This window comes from Apostichopus japonicus, chromosome 2 (assembly GCF_037975245.1).
Source record: "Apostichopus japonicus isolate 1M-3 chromosome 2, ASM3797524v1, whole genome shotgun sequence".
Classification (NCBI taxonomy): domain Eukaryota; kingdom Metazoa; phylum Echinodermata; class Holothuroidea; order Aspidochirotida; family Stichopodidae; genus Apostichopus; species Apostichopus japonicus.
The window spans coordinates 12,004,919-12,027,292 of NC_092562.1; the positions used below are offsets into that span (position 1 = coordinate 12,004,919).

General features: G+C 37.1%; 1 protein-coding gene across 9 annotated transcripts in view; it reads left to right on the forward strand.

The window, feature by feature from the left end:
- The window catches only part of LOC139978210 (uncharacterized), a 264,286-nt gene that overhangs the window by 186,716 nt on the left and 55,196 nt on the right, over nucleotides 1-22,374 (forward strand). For 5 of the 9 annotated variants that reach the window (XR_011796925.1, XM_071988163.1, XM_071988225.1 and 2 more), the window contains 4 exons: nucleotides 11,586-11,653; nucleotides 12,060-12,505; nucleotides 13,598-13,685; nucleotides 15,716-15,792. The exons of 1 other annotated variant lie outside the window; for it this stretch is intronic. Coding sequence is in view for 7 of the 8 variants with exons in the window: in XM_071988163.1 (XP_071844264.1) it covers nucleotides 11,586-11,653; nucleotides 12,060-12,505; nucleotides 13,598-13,685; nucleotides 15,716-15,792 (679 nt within the window). In the remaining variant the exon portion in view is untranslated. Of the gene's footprint in view, nucleotides 1-11,585; nucleotides 11,654-12,059; nucleotides 12,506-13,597; nucleotides 13,686-15,715; nucleotides 15,793-18,343; nucleotides 18,381-19,227; nucleotides 19,326-20,320; nucleotides 20,450-22,374 lie in introns of all 9 variants that reach the window. 3 more of the 9 variants (XM_071988189.1, XM_071988172.1, XM_071988205.1) reach the window with 2 other exon arrangements.

Genomic DNA, 22,374 nt, shown 5'->3' on the forward strand with positions numbered 1-22,374 from the left:
TCACATTTTGTCACAAATTTAGCAGACAAGATATGCCTTCTCTGTAGTGGAGATCTACTCCCGGACCGTGGTCCTGACGGCATCTTTCTTGGTCTCAGACCAACTGCGGTTCGGGAGAACCTGGTCTGGTGCCAGTGTGTCCGGATCTCTCTGTGGTCCTGTGGTTTGCGGTCTGTCGGACCGAGAGGAGCCAGGTTGTGGACGCGGTCGCGTAGTGTTTTCTTCCGGACCGACAGTCTGTTTCTGTGTGATGGCTTTTCCTTTCCCCATGTTCAATCGTTTGCCCTTTGGCTCTGGTGCTATTCCTGGATAATGTTGGTACTGGCGAGAGGGTATCTCGGGAGTGTGGTATTCCTGGGTCTGGTGCGCTCCCTTTGAGCGTATCAGTTGTGGAGGCCGGAGCGGGAGCTGGTGACAGTCGCGCCAGATGCGACTGCAGTTTCTCTCTCCTGACAGACATCCACATCTGCCCAGGTTTTGGGTGAAAAGGTGATGCACAGAGAACAAGGTTCTCGTCTGGAGTATAATCTGCACATCGAGCAGATAACGTGGTCGTCCCACAATCTACCCGGGTTGAACAGTCAGCATGTAGCACACTTCATAGAAGATCTTCCTTTCTTGAACGCTATCTGATAAGATCCTTAAGGATAGAATACAAGTATGTAATGTCTCTCCCCCTTTGGAGTAAACACGAATGATATACACATAAGATGGCGAGAAATTATTATCACCGCCGGCTCGTAGGCGCAAGTAAACATGAAGGTTACAAAGGACAAGAGAAGATGGAAGGTGGGTCTAAGAACGATCTCCCTACCCGTCCCCGGTCAATAGCTGCCTGAGTGTCTAGCCGTGCGAGCCCAGGAAGACGGAGATCCTCCTAGGATTCCGGGGAAACAAGCCCTGGGTAATTCCCCAGCCTGAGGGTATAATAATCATGAACCCGCTACCGGTCAACGACGTCTAGGTAGGAATGAGTCCTCGAAATGCCTGCCCGGGCTAGGGGGTGAAGAGGCTAACTTAAGACCACCATAGAGATGGTAGGCCTAGGAATTGACAATAGCGGAACCTCACAAAGTTAGGACAACCACCTTTACAGGGAGCCTAACACTACACTTAAGTTAGGACGAACCATGATTGAAGGCAAGGTGTGCGAGAGACCTCGCAAAACGGCCAATGGGATCTCTCCCTAGGCCGCCACTGAGCAGTCGGGAGCTGGGGTGTGGGGCAGAACCATCAAATAATGATGGAAGCCTAATGACCTAGTACAATGGCTAACGGTCGGGGGAGGAAATGCCCACCACTGAGGTGTTGTGCAACCGGTACCTGTACAAACAAACGTACAACGAGGAAGCGGACAAAACACACGGAGGGAGAGAAACATCAGAAACTGTTCATAAATGAAAGGATTTTTATGAGTGCTTCTTGGTACAGCGATGAAAGGTCTCAGTAGTCGAATTATCCAAAGATATATCCAAAGATTATCATATTAAAGATTATTATATCCAAAGATTATCCAAAAACGCAAATACAGTTGTGTAAATCACAAGCGAGAATTTGGCAGAAAAACTTGTACTAACTATATATGGAAGGGAAAAGTGGGCGTTGACCAGGTAGCGAGGGCGCAGTGCTTAAATGTTTCCAAATGTGTAGTTAGGTAGATGGTGAATGGCAGATGTGGAGTGGGAGACAGGTAAGTATCGTCACTCGTAAATCAACAAACCAGTAAGTTTTGGGGGTTTTGGTGGAGGGCAAAAGGTCATTTGAGGTCACCAGGGGTAGAATTGTGAAAACCTTGTAATCAGGATATCTCAATACTGGAAGCTTGGGCTAACCTCTAGTTTAGTGTGTAGAAGTACCACATTGTGTTAAAGAAGCCTATAGTACTTTGTGGAGATCAACGGTCATTTGGGGTCATTATAGGTCAAATCGTTAAACTCTTGTAAACATGTACACCCTTACTACTGTATATATTACATCAGATTCATGAAGAAAACTGCTCATGTTACATCATGTAAACCTTTTTATAAACTTAAAAAATTTGAAGTCTGATATTTATTTCTGCTTGATATTTAATCAATCAATCAATTAAAGACATCATGTTTACCATGTTGTTATTGCTTTAGCTCTGTCTTCTTCTGTTTTCTTTTAAACCTTTTAGTTGCTTAAATCTTCATCTCTTCCCCCCCCCCCCCCTTTTGTTAATCACTCTTTAGGCCTTGTTGTAAGGGTATCAATACATGGTGAGGACAGATTACTTTAACCATGTGTAAGGCCCCTTACAGGCTACTTGATGCTGACTTTATTTTGTTATTCCTTAATGAATATTGCATCATATTGTGAATGTACAGTACCTAAGTTTGTAAAGTATTTGTTTGTAAATCACATTTTGTCCACTTTTCATACCTTAACTCATGAAAACTACCGTGATGGTCAGTTAGTAGTACAATCATATCATAGTTGTTCTCCATTCCTTGTACGTAACATTCCTGTGGTCATCATTCTCTTTTTCTCAGATAGCCCACCAACCACTAAACCTGTAACTACAACAGAGGTTACCACTGCTTCAACACCATCTACACCTGTGACTACCACACAGGGTAGAACATCATCAACACCTTCTATTTCTACCATTCCTTCCACACCTCCCCCTGGCTCAGTTCCGGTTTCTGGACCTTGTGCTGAGTACTTGGACTACAGAAATGCCAATTCAGAAACTGTGTTTGAGTTGGCTTTGTCTGCCGACCTTGAATTAGTGACCGAAACTATCATAGACAGCAACGAGTGTCCTGATCTACTTTCTGCCATGTGCTCCCTCTTCTACCCTCCTCTTCCCTCATCTGGGTACACCCTCTGCCAAGAGACCTGCAGTCAGTTATTTGAAGATTGCCAGATAGCATTTGCATTGTTAGCTGGTGCCATGCCAGAGGGTTGCTCCAACTTCCCACCGAGGAATGAAGCCGGTCATATGATGTGCATTGGAGGTGAGATATATTTTTCATGAGCTGATATTATATTCGCTAACTTCTTGCTCCGGGTTTAATGGTTTATTTATGTTATTGTTATGAAGGTGCCACCTTGACTATCAACTGGCCGTGTTAGCTCAAATATTACTTTCTCATTCCTGTATCAGCGATGTAGGTTATTCATGTATCAGCGGTGTAGGTTATACCTGTATTAGCAGTACATGTTATTCCTGTATCAGGGGTGTAGGTTATTCCTGTATCAGCGTTTAAGGCTATTCCTGTATCAGCAGAACAGGTTATTCCTGTATCAGTGGTGTAGGTTATTCCTGTATCAGTAGTGTAGGTTATTCCTGTATCAGCAATGTAGTTTATTCCTGTATCAGCGGTGTAGGTTATTCCTGTATCAGCAGAACAGGTTATTCCTTTATCAGCAGAACAGGTATTCCTGTATCAGTAGTGTAGGTTATTCCTGTATGAGTGGTGTAGGTTATTCCTGTATCAGCAGTGTTGGTCATTGCTGTATCAGCAGTGTTGGTCATTCCTGTATCAGCAGTGTATGTTATTCCTGTATCAGCAGTGTACAGTAGGTTATTCCTGTATCAGTGGTGTAGGGTTTACCTGTATCAGCGATGTAGGTTATTCCTGTATCAGTGGTGTAGGTTATTCCTGTATCAGCAGTGTTGGTCATTGCTGTATCAGCAGTGTTGGTCATTCCTGTATCAGCAGTGTATGTTATTCCTGTATCAGCAGTGTACAGTAGGTTATTCCTGTATCAGTGGTGTAGTTCATTCCTGTATCAGTAGTGTAGGTTATGCCTGTATCAGCAAGTAGGTTATTCCTGTATCAGCGGTGTAGGTTATACCTGTATTAGCAGTACATGTTATTCCTGTGTCAGCATTGCAGGTTATTCATGTATCAGCAACGCAAGGTTCTTCCTGCATGATTTCCTGTAGGATTTTCCTGTATCATTTATTTGATGGCCAAAGAACATTTAATAATATTTAACAGTGTTTTAAAAAAAAATAATTTAACCTTTAATCACTATGTTGTACCATTCAGGTAAATCTTTCTCCAATTATTGATAAAGTAAGAGTAGTTTACTTTCTCTGAGGGAAGAAGTGGGAGGCTTTTTGGTTTCGATGATAATCGTAACCTTTGCATTGATGATGGCGAATGTGTGTGGGTGGGTGTGTATGTGACGCTTGCTTGTGTACACGGTATCTCAATAAGGAAATAATGTATCATGATCAAACTTGGTGGGTGGATAGCACATAGTAAGAGGAAGATCACTTTTGTTTTTGGTTTCCACAATGGTCACCAAAGGTCAGTTATGGTTCAAAAACCCAAAATATTAAAACTGCAATAACTCCCAGTGCCAATGTGCGACAAGGTTGATATTTTGGGACAAGTTGTGAACCGGTTAGGGGAACATTTTGAAACTTAACGGTCATGTGATCTGAGGTCACCAAAGGTCAATTAATGTTAAAAAACCTTTTTTTTTTGGCGATAACTTGAGAACGAATTGTCCGTTAGGGTTGGGAGTTGCTTCAATGTATTCCAATTGTCGACCCGCATCTGGGTGACCCTTGACCTCAATTTGACCACTGGTGACCTTTTCGTGTTTTGGGGATTTTTACAGTTTCAATGCTATTTTCCGATGTCAAAGGTACCTTCCGATCATAAATATCAATAGGTTGACCCCCTTGCGACCTTTGTGTGCGAACTTATATGAGGTCAAAGTTTTCGGTCGGAGTTAGGATGGCTGAACAGACTTTTCGTGTTGATATTTGGAATCAGGAGATCAAACTACATCTGAAACCAAGGGCAAAGGGCACATTAGAAAAAATGTGCTTATTTTGGGAGAAAACGGGCGAAAAGAAAATGTTTGGTTTTGATGCTAGATTTGGATATCAAAACCCTATGATCAAAAATGTCAATGGGTTGACACCCGGGTGAGCTTTGTGTGTGAAGTTATACAAGGTCAAAGTTAATTTTCAGACATTTAATGCAATAACTCTAAGTGCCAAGGTTGACAAGCTTGATATTTTGGGACAAGTTGCAAATAGTATAGAGAAATATTTTAAAAGGATTGTCTGGTGGCCCAAAGAAGTTACCTTAAAAAATAGTAAATAATTTTCCAAACATGTTGTCAAAGTATGAGAACGCTAATGTTGCGTTTGACAGAGAAACAATTTTTTAATCGTTATGGATAGACATTTCAAATATGATTTGAACAGTACAATACGTGACGTCAGCTCTGCCATAGCAGATTGCGTCATAACCCACCCTCCGCACAGTACCTATACGGTAATCACAACAAAAACAGCGTTTGTATACAGATAAATTTCTTCCTTAATTTCCGGTGAAATTTCTTAAAAATTAGATATGTTTTCAAAAACTCCTTAAGCCGCCATGTACTTGAGCGGTGGTTCCGTGGTCTTTGTGTAACACAAGGTAAATTTTAACAGCAGACTCTGAGTTGTTCAGGCTATACATCACGCTATCCAGCTCCAACGCGAAAAAATGTTCGCATGTAGGCTGTACTCAAACGTTGACAATCGGACAGTTCTGCGAAGCCTAAGCTTCTCAGTGCTATATTCTGCTCTGACAACGATTCGATCAATTTCTCCAATAATTTCCGGTGAAATTTCTTATAAATTAGATATGATTTAAAAAACTCCTTAAGCCGCAATATATGTAGTAGATCGGTGGTTTCGTGGTCTTTGTGTAACACAAGATAAGTTTTAACAACAGGCTCTTCGTTGTTTATACATCGCGGTATCCAGCTCCAGCGCGAAGAATGTTCGCGTGTATAGGCTATCTAACGTTTACAATCGGACAGTTCTGCGATGACATCGATCCCGCCAAGTTTCATCTTTCGGTTTAACGAATACTTTATAAGTTTCCTTTTACTGTTAATTTGATCCGTGAATTTTATTTCAGCGATTTCGAAGAACAGTTAATGAACTGTGGTTTGAGTGTGAGTGTACTATGTGTAACGTTATACAAGTACACCAACTGAGCATCGTAGTATATACGTTCGCGAGTATGTACGTTATATATATGAGGCAATTCAATGTGCTTACACGTGAGTTAATTTGCTGCGGAATTGGGAGTGCTAACTTCAAGTCGCCTGTTTTGCCTATCTGCAAGCACTACGTCAATCACCATATTGAAGCGTTCGAACAAACGGTACTTTTGGTGAGAAACTGGTGAATTTGAAAACCAGATTTCTACAAGAAGAAAACGTCGAATGGGGACAATTTTTACATGGTTAGAAAGAGAAAAATAATAACTATAAGGACAATGTATCAAAATCTTCCACCAGACAATTCCTTTAAAACTTAACGGTTATGTGATCTGAGGTCACCAAAGGTCAATCAATTAATGTTAAAAAACTAGTATTTTGGGGGAGAAAATGGGCAAAGAAAAAATGTTTGAATTTTTATCTCAATACATTACATGTATAGAGATATTGTAACAGTAAGTGGGACTCTCTCTTCTCTTAAAAATTTTTCAGCGTCTTCAAACAAAGTTTTTTTTTCTCTGGAATTTCCAGAGCAAGAATATATCATATAGACCAACAAAAGTTACTATTTTTTATTCCAGAATTGTATCTCATTCTGTGACTTTTTCACCGATTTATGTCCAAATCGGGCCAATTTGGACTGAAAACACACTTTGGCAGACCTGTTTTGCACACGCTCCAAAACTTATGTTTTATGAAAGAGAATAGAATAGAACTGTCTTTCAACAGTGGTATCTTCTAAGATAGGGTCCTATGTATTGTATATTTTATTAAAATTTTAAACTTTCATTTGTTGTTTACAGGTAGGTATTAATAAGAATTTTACTACCTGTATATGACAATTTATGGCTTTTATTTGCTTAATTTGATGTTTAAATGATTTTTCTTTCTTAAAACAACACTGAGCTGCCGCCCCTACTTTTAGTAAAAAGGTCCGTTTTTGATGATTAAGCCCCGCCCCCAAGTCTGTTTTGTAGCAGATTGGCTATGACTCATAACAGCTACATGTTAGATATACGAAAATGGCTACCCTCGCGACCAATTTTCTGTAGTGTAGTTAGGTACGCGAGGTGTTAGTGTATTGCATGCTAATTACATTCTGTACTGCTGAATTCTACGTAGTGCATTTAATTTATATTAGGCCTTCGTTTTTGTAACATCCATTTAAGGATAGTACTGGTGTTCAGGTAGCTTTTCAGAGCAAGGGCCATGATAAGTTTGTTTGATTGCCCTTCATGTATTTTGTATAATTACGTATACACATTCTTGTATTTCTGAAGGCTACTTACTGTAGGCCTAATGCATGTAAAAAATATATATATATAGGCCCCTAGGCCTAGACCTATTAGGCTTTCAGTGATAGCCACATTAGCATTGCACTGGTGTTCAGACAGCTTTTCCTAGGAAGGACCAGGGTAAGTTTGTTTGATGGGTACGTATAAAAGAGGAGCCGGCCATAGCATCACAACTTTTATAAGACTATAAAAATTGTATAAGGTTATGTTTTATTTATAAGGATATAAGATGTATAAGGTTATAAGAAGTATGTTTAGCTTTCTTTTGAACCTGTAATGTTTGACATCAAGTGTACAAAGAATTAAAATAAAATAACAAAATGGAGAGGAACTGAGGTGGCTATTAGGGGAAGAGGAGGCCACCCATCACTTGCATATACAAACTTGTAATCTTCTTTTACATTATTTTTTCCAAGTCATAAATCCATGAAATCTTCATGTCCGAAAAATAGAGATGGAAAAACGTGGGTTGTTTTGATATCTAGAAGTGGACACAGTTTTGATGGTAGTCACCACTACAGTAACATACAGTAGGTCAATAGGCCTAGCTCTCAAGGCAGGCATCAAGAATATGGTCGAGTTGTTCGCCTCTTCTAATTTGGCTGTTGTCATTGACGTCAAACTATATGACCAAAAAGTCCAACAGAGACTGACCTAAGATGAAGGATACTACATAAAAAACAAGTTCTTAAATATTCTATGACATTACTAAACCTTGCAACGTCGTTCTTTCGACTAACAGGCAATGAGCGCTAAAGGCAAGACTAGCAGGATAAAGTGTAACCTGCAGAGACTATTCTTGGCAAAGTAGCAAAAATGCAAGTTATATATTGGTTGTACCATGATTGATATTGATAATTGTAGAGACAGAGCAAAGATTTGAAATTAGGAATCAAAATTAAAACTTCCAGTATTGAGATACTGCATCATTGATGCTCTTGTTATAGTTTTGATGCTATATTCACATCTCACCAATCAAAAATGTCAATGGGTTGACCTCAGGTGACCTTTGTGTGTGAAGTTATACAAGGGCAAAGTTAATTTTCAGACATTTAATGCAATAACTCTAAGTGCCAAGGTTGACAAGCTTGATATTTTGGGACAAGTTGCAAATAGTATAGAGAAATATTTTAAAACTTAACGGTTATGTGATCCGAGGTCACCAAAGGTCAATCAATTAATGTTAAAAAACTAGTATTTTGGGGGAGAAAATGGGCAAAGAAAAAAATGTTTGAATTTTTATAGTTTTGATGCTATATTCACATCTCACCAATCAAAAATGTCAATGGGTTGACCCCCAGGTGACCTTTGTGTGTGAAGTTATATGAAGTCTAAGTTAATTTTCAGACAATTAGTGCGATAACTCCCAGTGCCAAGGTGTGACACAGTTGATATTTTGGGACAAGTTGCAAATGGTATAGGGGAACATTTTGAAACTTAACGGTCATGTGATCCAAGGTCACCAAAGGTCAATTAATGTTAAAAAACTAGTATTTTTGCGATAACTTGAGAACGAATTGTCCATTAGGGTTGGGATTGTCGACCTGCATCTGGGTGACCCTTGACCTCAATTTGACCTCTGGTGACCTTTAAGTGTTTTGGGGATTTTTACAGTTTCGATGCTATTTTCAGATGTCAAAGGTACCTTCTGATCATAAATGTCAATAGGTTTACCCTGTGTGACCTTTGTGTGCGAAGTTATATCGGATCAAAGTTAATTGTCAGACATTTAATGCACTAACTCCCAGTGTCAAGGTGTGACACAGTTGATATTTTGGAACAAGTTGCGAATGGTATAGAGGAATATTTTAAGTATTAACGGTCATGTGATCCAAGGTCACCAAAGGTCAATTAATGTTAAAAAACTAGTAGTTTGGGGGAGAAATTGGGCGAAGATTTTTTTTTGAATTTGTACAGTCTTTATGCTTTATTTAGGTATCATCGATCAAAAATGTCAATGGGTTGACCCCCAGGTGACCTTTGTCTTTGAAGTTATACAAGTCAAAGTTCATTTTTAGACTTTTAATTCAATTAACTCCCAGTGCCAAGGCCTGACACGATTGATATTTTGGGACAAGTTGTGAATGGGGTGCTGGAACATTTTCAAACTTAAGGGTCATGTGATCTGAGGTCACCAATGTTATCATATCTGTTGACCCGCTTGTAGGTGACCTAATATTTCTTACATTTTAGACGCCATATTCAGTGCCTATCAATCAAAAATCCGATCACAATTTGTGATCATCAAAAGTGTTGGTTACTTCATGGGTACATGTAGGACCCCTACGCAAGGAACCACAGTGCCCTTGGGCTCTTGTTGACGTTTCCATATTTCCTCTCTCACTCAAGGTCTATGTACTATATATTGTCTATCATAACGCATGTGTGTATAAGCCTTAAACAATTGTAGAATTGTTCTATGAAACCACATGTGGCTGGTCTCGAACTCGACCATGTCGTCGGGGAACATGACGCATTTCGGGAAGGGGGCGACCGCCCCCCCCCCCTAGTCAGCATATTTTGTTTATGATATCGCTAGTAATTTCAAATTAGAAAGTACTTAGATGCAACTTACAAGGCCTGGGAAGTGTCATTTCCAGCGATCTGGGAGGCACCTTCGGCCAAAATTTGCTTCTGCGCTTCGCGCCAACAAATTGTCCTGGGTAGTGCGATTTCCATATATTGGTTGTCCATAGATGAAATTTTGTACAACATTATGGGTATGTTTTGAAGTGAGTTTATTCACGAGAAATGTGAATTTTCAAATTCTGAACGAATAATGGTCATAAAACCTTGAAAAGTGGGGCTGACTGATATTGTGGGCGCGAGGTAGAATCACCTACAAAAGCAATGATCCACAGGACATGCGATGAGTTCGAATATGATTTGTGACTGGTGACAATCTTCAAAAAGGTTATGGATTGAGAAAAAAAAGTATTGGGGAATACTTGGTTCTCAGGCAAAAAGTGTACATCTAGTTGGTCATTTTCAAGCCCGAGAAGTGCCATTTCTGGTGTTCTGGATGGTATCAAAACAAGAAATTTTCTTGTAAGCTGCGCGCCAACCGATGGTGGCGCTCTGCTTAGATAGTAATTCGCGCCCCCCGGGTTAGAAAATCCTGGATACGACCTTGTGAATAGTATCTTTCCTTTAGTCTTAACAATGTAGCTTGCAAAATTGTGTGATTTCCTTCCATTGCAAGGAATAAACAGGTGTTTTCAGACGTTTCCTCTGTGAAATTGTGTAAAAAAAGTGGACGGTACAAGTATATATAGGTACCATTTGTGTAACGAACATGCTTGATACGGGCGGTCTCAGTGATTTTACAGTAAATCGTTCTCACCAAAAGGGCAATAGAAAATAAATTTCTTTCTTTCGATTGCCAGAGCTTTTCTCCATTAAACCCGCCTGGTCAGAGTGCACTTAGGTAAGAAACATTGAATCTGCTTCGGAAGTTTGTTTTCCAAAATTCATCAACAAACATGTATTGCGACTTTAACAAAACTTATGAAAAAAAAGTAATATTAAACAAATTCAAGTTGCCATTCTCTAAAGAGTAGTGTTTCTTTAACTTTTCATTCCAGCGGGAGAGCCTCCTCCTCCTCAGTCCTCACTTGTTTATCTAGTTGCCCTGGTGATTCCAGTCCTGTTCATCATTATTCTGTTGGTGGTGATAATCAAGCGGTAAGGTGGCCATCAGATTTAAATATCAAGTTTGGTACTAGAGCTGAATATGAGCTGCCTGATCATTCCCCTGATTGATCTGAACTGCATTATCTTGGATTCAACCAATGGTTCGGTCGGGACTGTGAACTGGCTAGGAGGGAGGGACCAAAGGGAGGTGGGAGGTCTGGCATAATTCAGATAGTCCGGCAATTCAGGGCACAGTCCAGCCTGACCTCTCACTTCATACATAGATATTCAACATTTCTAATAAAAATATTAAAGCAAACCTTAAGATCAGCATCTTCTTTTTTTTTGAGGAGAGTGGGGGTGGGAGGGGAGCATATTTAACCTAATAAGTTTCCACAAAATTGTAAAGATGGTTTATGAACCATTAGGTTGTTAATGTATTTTGATGCTAGTGGACAACCCAAGGTACAAACACCCCTGTTTTCTTTTGATATTTGGAAGGACGTGGTAGTTTGTTTGTAGATTCCAAGACAAAATTGAATAGGTCTATGGTCTACCCTTTCCCTTTCAAACAAAGTAAATTATATAACTATATCTTGCCAATTCTTTATAAATGTAATGCAATTGCTGGACCATTTTTTTTTCTTCTAACAATCATCTGAATAGAATCCGTCGAAAGCCTGCGAGTGAGTCTAAACCAGTAGATGTACAAGATGTTGATTATGTTAATGCTGGTGAGTATGTTTCTTGTTAGTTCTAAAGGTACTTTATCACATAAAACATATTAACATGAATCTTAATCAGGTTTCTAGATACCTATGAATACCAATAAACACTTGATTTTTTTTTAAATGACTTGATATTTTAAAATCCTTTTAGTATTGATTTCTGACCTTACTATAACAAGTGTCATATTCGAAATATTCTATTACTATATATTGATCTTAAATCAACCACAGGGATCCTTTTTCTTTTAGTGTTAAGGAAATAATTGTTATACACTGCACCATCAAGTTGTTCCTCTCTTACTAATAGCATTTAACAAAAAACCATTATGAGGTATACATAGAAGTTTGGTTGTAAACATGTAATGTTTAAAATAAATCTCCTACCAAACATTGCACCTGAAATTAATTCCAGGAGCAACTGATGATCCTGAAGATTACATAGCTCTAGAGGAACAATCCATAAATACTCCAGCTCCAAAATATCAAGATCTTACTGAGAGAGAAGCTCCCGCACACGTATCAGGGTATGAGAGAACCATCCTAGAAACAGCTGATGCAGCACCCAAGGCTATGCCTCGTCAGGGCATTAAGAGACAGACCGACTACCAGTATGAGGATGCCAACCTTGGAGAAACAGATGCTAGTAAATTACCAAGTGTTCCTCAGCCAGACCTGCAAAGTGAGGATGACACAGAATATGAAGTCCCTGATATGTTTGAGGAATACACAGGAGTTTATATTGACAATCTCGGAGCTAGCAAACCAATAACACCAAGACCAATGAAAATTATTGAGTATAAGACTTTCATGGGTAGAGAAAGGTCAAAGGTTATTAGTGAAATCGTCCAACAGTATACGGTGAGTAATAATTGTATTTCTGTTACCCAGCTACAAGTCCTTCTGGTATCATAATAACTTACTTCAGGAACTCCTTACCTTAACTCAATTCACATAACTTTACCACCAAATAATATGAATACAATCATGCAGCACCAGAATAAGCCACCTCTAGCTACAACCAGTACAGTGTACATGCAGTATACAAGTCCTTTCATCAGAACTGAAAAGATTTGTAGTATTTCACAAGGCCTAACTTTTTGTAGTGTTATCCTTTACTATAAGGAATATTACTTAGAAGCTTTGTTGTAAACATGAAAAATGTTTTTAGAATAGATCTACCAAACAATGGACCTGAAATTAATTCCAGAGTAACTGATGATCCCAAAGATAACATAGATCTAGAGGAACAATCCAGAAATACTCCAGCTTCAAAATATCAAGATCTTACGATATTGTTACTTTCTCACTTATGTAACCTTCCCACATCAAAATCTGAATTATTCAGTTTGTCAGTAGGATCATTCATGAGTCATTCACACAGCCGTGTATAGACAGATCATTGCTAATACGTTAGTGCTAGTGGATGTGAAGTTAAGGGTAAATTTACTTTCTGTATGAAGGATCAAATTATATTAGTGAAAAAAGTGAATCCTGTTTAGGTTGCAAGTGGACTCTGGGACCTCTTTGCTTAAATCTTTGTGGGTTCCTCAGCTTTTGATGAAAAGTTCCATTTTTTAAACAAATAGTGGAAATTATTTGGAGGATTGTGAAGTAATTTTGAAATACATTGAATTATTATGAAAAGAATTGTTAAGAATTGTTATGACTAGGCAAATTGCTACAACTTGAAGATTTCCATATGTTTACATTGTGATTGTTCAAGCTTACCTTACCTTGCTGTATGTGGATGAGATAATAATGGTTACATTTGTTCACTCTCTTAAGTAATAGTACTAAAATGTCTTGTATTTGTTACAAAGATGTTAACAGGTGCTATGAGCAACTGTAGAAATTTACATATATAGCAGTAGCGTATATTCTGCTATAGTTGGCTGTCCTTGTTCTTTCCACTGCTTCAGAAATCAAGCTTGTTTTATTTTCTTGCATCAGGCTCTCAAAACAGGACAGCAACACCCTTGGACTGCAGCTGTCAAGTTACAGAATAAATCAAAGAATTTCTTCAAGGCTCTCTTGCCATGTAAGTTTATCATCATAATCTTGTTCCATTAGAGTTATAGTTCATGTTACCAGGTTATGTGACAGATTCGTCATTTCTAGGGTGTTCATGATGTTATTCTTCCTCTTAAAGCAATTACATGATATTCTATCAAAATTATCTCAAGAATACCAAAGATTAGACTTAAAAATGAAGTTTCCTTCCAATGACAAATACGCTTTTCATGTGACAGTAAAATAAGGATGAAAGGCAGGGACGTAGCCAGGGGGGGAGCAGGGGGAGCGACTGCTCCCCCCCTTTCAGTGTCGATTTTTTTTTTTAAACTGCCGTTTTTAGCATGGTATTTTGTCAGTGCTCTTTTGATCTTTTGATACTCGTCAGCTCCGTTAACTCGATTGTAATCGTAGTATCATTCACGCCTACTGATTCAACTACTTACTTAGTTTGGCAGATGCAATTAAATTAGCTAAATTTAGCTTATAGCCAATTACAAGCCTACAGTTGGCCACTGTGTAATAAAATACATATTGCCTACCTTACCGCACTCTATGGAATGTCACGAACTGTATGCACAACAACGTCGACAACGTTCGTTCTATGAGTCGTCCTAAGGTGTTGCACGAACAGCATGTTATGAAGCTAAGCTAGCAATCGTATGTGATACGCACTTCCTGTAATAATTATTACACTGCTAATACACTGCGATAACGATATTTGTTTTTAGGCCACTGCATATCTGGCAATATTACAAAATATGAAAGTTTATATTGTCCATCAGTTAAGTTCGTCAAATGTATTAAAGTCCAGACATTGGACAATAAACAAGAATCATCCTACTGGAAAAATTGTAAAAGAGCACTATTGTTTGTCTTTCTGATATATTATGTAAAAGAATATGTAAAAGAATTCAAACAGGAAACAAAATCTGCTGATTATGATATCATATGATCAGGGGCGTAGCCAGTATGTAGCACTGTAGGCCCGGGCCTACATTTTTTTTGGCCAAGTTATCTTTTTTTTAAAAACACCCATAATTCAAATCGATAAGCTTGCTGGACGAGTTTAAGAGTCTATAGACAGGAAAAACTATTGAAATGAATGTAGCAAGAATATGGCTAAATTAGGTGACCTATTCTTCTGTCATCTAGGCTGTCATTTCTATCGCGTGCCGTTTCATTCAACACTCTACCCGCCGAAAAAGACTAGGATCCGATCTTGTCAGTTTTTTAACATGTAGTTAAGAACCCATTTACGCAGATAATATTTCAGTTGAGAAAACAGTTGAGAAATTTGCATCAGATTGCAATCGTCGGATACCTCTCGCCTTCTCTTATTAGGCTAACTTAAACATTTAATAGCTACAGTTATATCAAAGACAATTACTGGCTATAGTTATATCAAAGACATTTCAGGCCTATCTTTGTATCTATAAGTATCAGAAGTTCAAACGTAAGACTACTCTGTACGTGTACCTTGCTAATTTTAAATACATTATGTAGTATTGAATTAGACATTTAATAGCTACAGTTGTATCAAAGACAATTACTGGCTATAGTTGTATCAAAGACATTTCAGGCCTATCTTTGTATCTATAAGTATCAGAAGTTGAAACGTAAGACTACTCTGTACATGTACCTTGCTAATTTTAAATACATTATGTAGTATTGAATTACGTACTATTTTAACTCATTTGTTTTTTGGGTTTAAAAGTGATATTGAATGAGGTGTCTCAAGTTAGCAAGAGGCCAGGGAACCAGAATGAACACTCGGGAAGGGCCGTTTCCGGCCATCTGGGGGGTTTGTAAAACCAAAAATTTTCTTGTACGCTCCGCGCCAACCGATGGTGGCGCTCCGCTCAGATAGTCGTGCCTACAACTTTGAAAATCCATATCAATCGCAAAAAGTGCTCCCCCCCTTTCAAATTCCTGGCTACGTCACTGATGAAAGGTGTGGATCTTGTGGACTCGTCTTTTAAAAATCTTTGCAGGGATTTACTGCTGCACTCCACATATGTTGTTATGATTACCTTTTAATTATATTATTTTACCAAGATGATCATTCAAGAGTTAGGCTGGATACAGATGGTAGTGATATTAGGTCTGACTATATCAATGCCAGTTACATCAAGGTAATTCTACTGTGAAATGTAGCTGCTGCTTTTCAACAGTCACATGGAGGCAACTATTTCTGCTGCTCTATTTCCTAGCTGCTTTAGACAATTCTGTAGAATTAGCTGCCATAGAAATCTTAACAGAGTGTCTCAACTCTATACTTTATGATGCTGTTTAATGCTAGTAGAGACTTCATAGAGCTCTGTGGTGTGAGGAAGAGTTGCTGTTTGGTTCCACTAATTCTATTTTCTGTTCTATTTCTATTTTCCATCTTGAAATAAGTTTTGGTGAGTTTGGTTAATAACATCATCTACATTAGCCACTATAACTGGCTTCAATGTAAAAGGAAAACAACTAAGTCTATAACATATTATAATGTGAACTTAAGAATATTCCTCTCATACAAAGATACAGTAGTTATCAATCATTAGATAATCACGGTAAATCTTCCTTGCTGAAAGGATTAATGTGCTTATGTGCATTATTAGAGTTCACATCTTGTTATGAGATTAATTCTTTATGAGCAATTTCATATGTGATTGGAAGACAAAAAGAGATACAGGATAACTGACCATCAATATATTAGCAATTTTCCTTAAAAAAATAAAAACTTTTTTGTTGTTGGTATATAATTGCACTCGTTTAGTGATTATACTCAATAAACCTGGTTCAGGTTAATGTCTCAAATTTTATTAGTCCACAAATGTCCGTTGCATGTCTCTGCAGGTAGGCTGGTAATGGGCTGAATTAACAATACCATGTTTTATGGAAGTTGCAATTTGTCTTTGTTTTAGTCATCATATACATAGTAACATTGTAATTGCCTTGAAGTTTGCTATTATGAAACAAACTATGGTGGTATTTCTGGTTGCAAGGTACTGCTTTGGGTCCAACAGCTATCATTGCAAGAATAAGGGGTTAATTAACAATCTACTATGCATTATCTCAGGGTAATGCATTAACTGGGATATAAATAAATTCATTTATTTGTTTTATCGCCAATTGTGTACAAAGGGAAAGGAAGTCTCCTAAAAAGTCATAAAAGACTTAACAAGGTAGGAGACTCCCTGGGAGAAAAGAAAAGAAAAATGAACAAATATTTATAATACAGTTTATTTATAATACAGGATATATAATACAGGATATAACTCTATAGCTGGATGCACTAGGCCTACACTGCTTGAGTTATACACCCGACCGTTCCTGCATTGCCCAGCAATAAATGCACGGTACACTGTTGATTAACCCCGTTCATTAATGCAAAGTACTAAATAAAGGTTTATTTTCATCTCGGAATGTTACAATAATTAGCCTATTCATCGAACAACACTAGTTGTACAGCATAACGATCTGCCTGTGTCCAAGCATAGCAAAATGAGAAGGAAGTGACACTAGGGCATTGATGTACAATGGATATGTACTAAGTATAGTACACTATATACTGTGCTAAGCTATATAGTTAATTTTGGGTCATAACTTGTGAACAATTCCATCAAGAAATTTAAACCAAACAGCTAACTTTTGTGTAGTGCAATTGTTTTAACATTCGATCACCGGAAATAGGCACAATCATACCAGGATCGTTAGGCCTTTTTTCCTAGGTCACTGCTTAATGCGATGATATTCACATTAATACCAGCATGGTAATTGAGGTTGTGGTTGTTGAACCCACCCTATGGTCATTGTACTTCATGCTGAAAGCTAGCTTTCTCAGTTTGGTGATCATTTTGCTAAGGGGTGTTAACACCGAAGGAGCTTGTTGCTATACCATACTTTGTTTGCCTGAACTAGCTTGGGCTAAAAGCTGGGATCTGGATTAAGCTTAACGAGATACCATTTTCTATTTTCAACTTCTATTAATCCGCCATTGAGTTTACCTTGCATTATACATAGGTTAATGCAAGGTCAGCTGATGTCGACGGGCCAATCAGATTTGAGAACATTTAACAAGTACGAATGAATACGCTCTATTATAATACCGGTGGAAGTTAACATGTTTCGTGCAGATAGAAACATTAAAACTCTTCAAATACAGGTATGAGGGATGATAACTTATACAGCAAATAGCATAGAGTGAATAAGTAAGTACTATTCATTATATAAGTGACTTATGAGAGTGTATATATATACTTATTCCCTGTGTAATGATGCCTTAAACATGAATTGAGAATATAGAAAACAAAGATCAAAAGAAACCCATGGTTGTTCAGATTGTATGTGCTGTCAAATATGTCCACTCCCAAATCAGGGATATGTTATTGCCGCTCATATAGAAAGGGATATGTTGGTGAGGATATGCCAACAGTAATACTACAGTATAGCTGTTTTAGTTTCACTGCTTAGACCTCGATTAGAATTTAAACTGGTTTACAATTAGTAAAACTAGTCTGTGAAGACTTAACTACAGTATAGGACAGGAGATCTAGAAGATCCAAATTTGTCAAGGAAAACTGTTAGTTACTAGGAGATAACTAAGTATTCAAATTTGTGTAGTATTTTTGAAAGCTCTGATATTTCTTCTGAACAAGATGTGTAGAAAACTGTAATATACATCTTCACTCATTACAGAACCACCAGGGGAAGGTCTCGTTCATAGCAGCACAAGGTTTGTATAGATTGTTATTATTTAGCATTTGTGGGAAAACTGTCCTGTATAGATTGATCGCTTGTGAAACATTCATTCTGAGCTTGTACTCTTTATTAGACGAACATCAGTGTCCAAGGATATGTCTAAGTTGTTGTTCTTCTAGGACATTTTAGATACATAGATGCTGAGCTATTTTTGACAAATGCTTGTTAAAATTCGTAGAGTAAAACTTGTGGCTTGTATCAAGTAGAATATATATAAAGTGCCCTAACATAATGTTATTAGAAAAAATATATGATAAACTAAACAGCTGTTATAATGAAAGCAATATGTTTTAAGGTTTGTTCTTGATGCTTCCTTGCCTCTGTCTTGGTATGTGGAGTCCCTAGATTAATAAAAGTCAGGATAATATCATTTGTCATACCCTTTGTTATTAAATTCAGTGTTGATTAGCAACAGACTTATTTCTGTACCTGTTTCTTTTACTTTAAGCTGCTATTTTATCCAATGTTAAAAGAAATAAGCTGACCCACCTTTTTACAACTGTTTTCTTCAATATTGGCTGTTTTAAACACTTTAACATATTGACAGCCATTATTATATTTCTAGATAGAATGTTCATATATGCTGACAATATTGTTTGTTTGTCTTCTTTTCTCCTGCATTCTTGTAGGACTGTCTATTTCTACCATAAAATGATTCCTTTTGTGTGGTTACTTGTGATTATCTCTTTAGAATTGCACTTGATAAAATAAGGAAATGCTGTGGTTGTTACTGGAAGATTAAAGTTTAAATCATTGATCTCCATAACCAACTGTTTTGATATATTGTTTATGTTCCTGTGATATTTCTTACTGTTCTGAAGGACCAAGGGAAGGTACAAAGGAAGATTTCTGGAGGATGGTTTGGAAGGAAGATGTAGAGACAATAGTGATGCTGGTAGATAAAGATGAAACCGAGCAGGTAAACATTACATGGATTGACATATATATATATATATATATATATATATATATATATATATATATATATATATATATATATATATATATATATATATATATATATATATATATATATAAGGAGTAAATGTGAAACCAATAAAAGGAGCATATTAAAGACACAGTATTAAGAGAGAGATGTGTTGAACCACACTAACATTGTCAAAACCATAACAGATCAATATGATGTGACATGTGTGTGCATGTATGTGTATTCATTCCGCAAAAGTGTCCATTAGCTATAGGTTGCATCCCAAGACCCGCTGTTTGTACTGAACAGCAGGTTTTCCATTTGGTTAGCTGAGTGATGAGTCCCATCCTTTTGCACAGGTAGTTGAGCTGCCTATCTATCTAATATGCAACTCATCACAACAACAACAACAAAATCACAGCCAAATCACTATCAGTTTTTAATGCAGTGCACGTATTCTTCCGCACGCTGTACAGTCACAATAATAATGTAACAATAAACTTGATAATGCGACTGTTTTGGAGATTTGTACGGTGCAAATCAATCAAATTTCCACATTAGTTAAAAAATGTGTTAAGGAAGAAGAAAAGTATTCATATCAAAAATTTTTATAAAAAATCCTATACTTATGAGTATCTAGAATCTCCACAATCTCATCTCTGCAAAATATGTGTAAAACTAAAACCTGCAGCAGATTAATAGCTATAATGGAGATTTCTCTATGCACTGTACATGTTGTATGTGTAAGTATATGGAAGTATCAAACAATAGCAAGCTCTAACAAGAGATTCTGGCAAAATGATGGGCAGTTCAAGGCAGACATGGCAAAATGTGAACAAATCAACTCTTCAAACTCACCGATCCCAATCTGTTTGCAGGAGAAATCAAGTTTCAGTAAGTTGAGGTCAAGAGAGCTGTAAAATGCAACATATGGTTAATAGGCTAATTCTCATCATGTTTTTATATTTTTATACCAATAACTACAGTATTCCAAGGATGCACGATACTGGCCAAACAAGGTCAATACAAGCCAGAAATATGCTGCTATCACAGTACTGTTGATGGAGACAACAGCCTTCAGAAGCTACATACTCAGAGAAATGAATGTTATCAAGGTATGACTTAATATTTTACTCTGCTGACATGATGAATATAAATCAAACTCATATCCACAAAAGATAACTATATAGCTCATTTTGTCTGTGAGTATTTAGTACTAAGGTCCTGTTGGTTAGTAAATAAACTTAGGGCACCTTAATATGAAGTGTTTGCCATATTATGTTTATGTTTGGACAACTGTCATTAGAAACTTTGCTGATGCTGTTTCATCAACATTTGATATTTATTTATTTAACCAAGTTTACAAATACAATAAAACAACTAAGTACAAAGTGATATGATTTAATGCTAAGAATAAATATTACCATGTTTGGTGCGTATAAAATAACTTAAAACTCGAAGGATAGAAACTGTAATTCTCATGGAGTCCTATGGTGTCAAAGTCTATTTCTAGAACAAAGATATTTGTGTTTTCCCTTAGCTGGGTGTGAATAGACGTTCAAAATGAATTGAAGATATTTCAATGCTTGCACCTAGTAAAGTGGAAAGATGGCAGACCTGCCAATAATATGCTAAGCACTCTTAGTTGTAGATTCTACTTGACTAGGATTGTTTCACTTTAATAACCAAAACAGATTATAACATTTAATTTTGATTGCATGACAATTGTATAATTACGCTTCAATATTATGTTTCAAATATTCAAAACAAAGAGAAATTTTTATTAAGTAACCATCATATGCTGTTGTTTTTTTCTCCTTCCACACTCTTCATCACAATATGATCTTTGCTTGAATTGTTATTAATTGTACTATATAGCAGCATAAGAACCATGTATTTTAGATCCTCCTGCAAGCAGTGACTTGCGAATAAGCCTCATTGGCTTATCATTGCCGCAAGCTGACCAGAGTCTGTCTCTTAGATTCATATTTAACATCCATGATTATGAATTGTCAATTGTCAAGAACTCTGTAACAGGAAGACATACATTAATCTTGGAGTGACTCAAACTGGGGACCTTATGATTGGAAGGCACCAGTGTTAATCACTGAGCTAACACTTGCCATCAATTAGTTGTCAATATATCCAGCAAAACATATTCTAATCCTTGATGGCTATGAATGTGTATGAAACTGCGGGGCATTCATACCTTGCACTGTGTTTGCTCTGATGAGTTGTAACTGTACAGCTTAGAAGAAGAAGTTTCATACAAAGATAAAACCAGATGAAAGAAAGAAGACTAAGTTGAAGGAGGGGCTTGATTTGTCATTACACTGATAATAACTTCAGATCATTTAACAACATCAAGGTGTTTGTTTCATTAGTCTTTGATCTCTTGTTTTGAAATTATTTAAGAATCATATACATTTAATCGACGTGGACTCTCCTTTGTTTTATTTTTGTGCAATGCATAGCATTGTTATGTTAGAGAAATGAATGTTTCCAATGAAGGAATATTACTACTTACCATATATACATTAATACACCTGTTATAGGCATAAATATCAGTCCTGCTGATGCAGTCAAACAGCTCTCAGAATGCACATCCTAAGAAAAATGAATGGCAAATATCTGTGATGTTATAGATAGCTATATATAGGGTGTAACTCGTTCATAAAAGGCACTTAAAGAGGAAGCAAAAGTTAACATTTTACAATTTCTTTAAATTATTGCACCCCATATGAGAAAATCAAACAGATTGTCTATATTACATCAAAATAGTGTACTTGTGTTATTTGTGTTGTAGAGGAGCACCATCTACAGAATCAGAGGTGCTATTTATATTTGATTTATATAATTGGTTGATTAATTGACTGACTTTAATTATTACTTTCTTTACTTCTGTCATTTTTTATTCTTGTTTTGTCTCTCATGATAATGAAGAGGATGAAAGAATGTTACAGTTAATGAATTAAGATTTTATTTGTTGCCATCCCACATGGCTATGTTGTTTACAGTAGATCTGTTCAGAATCATGGAA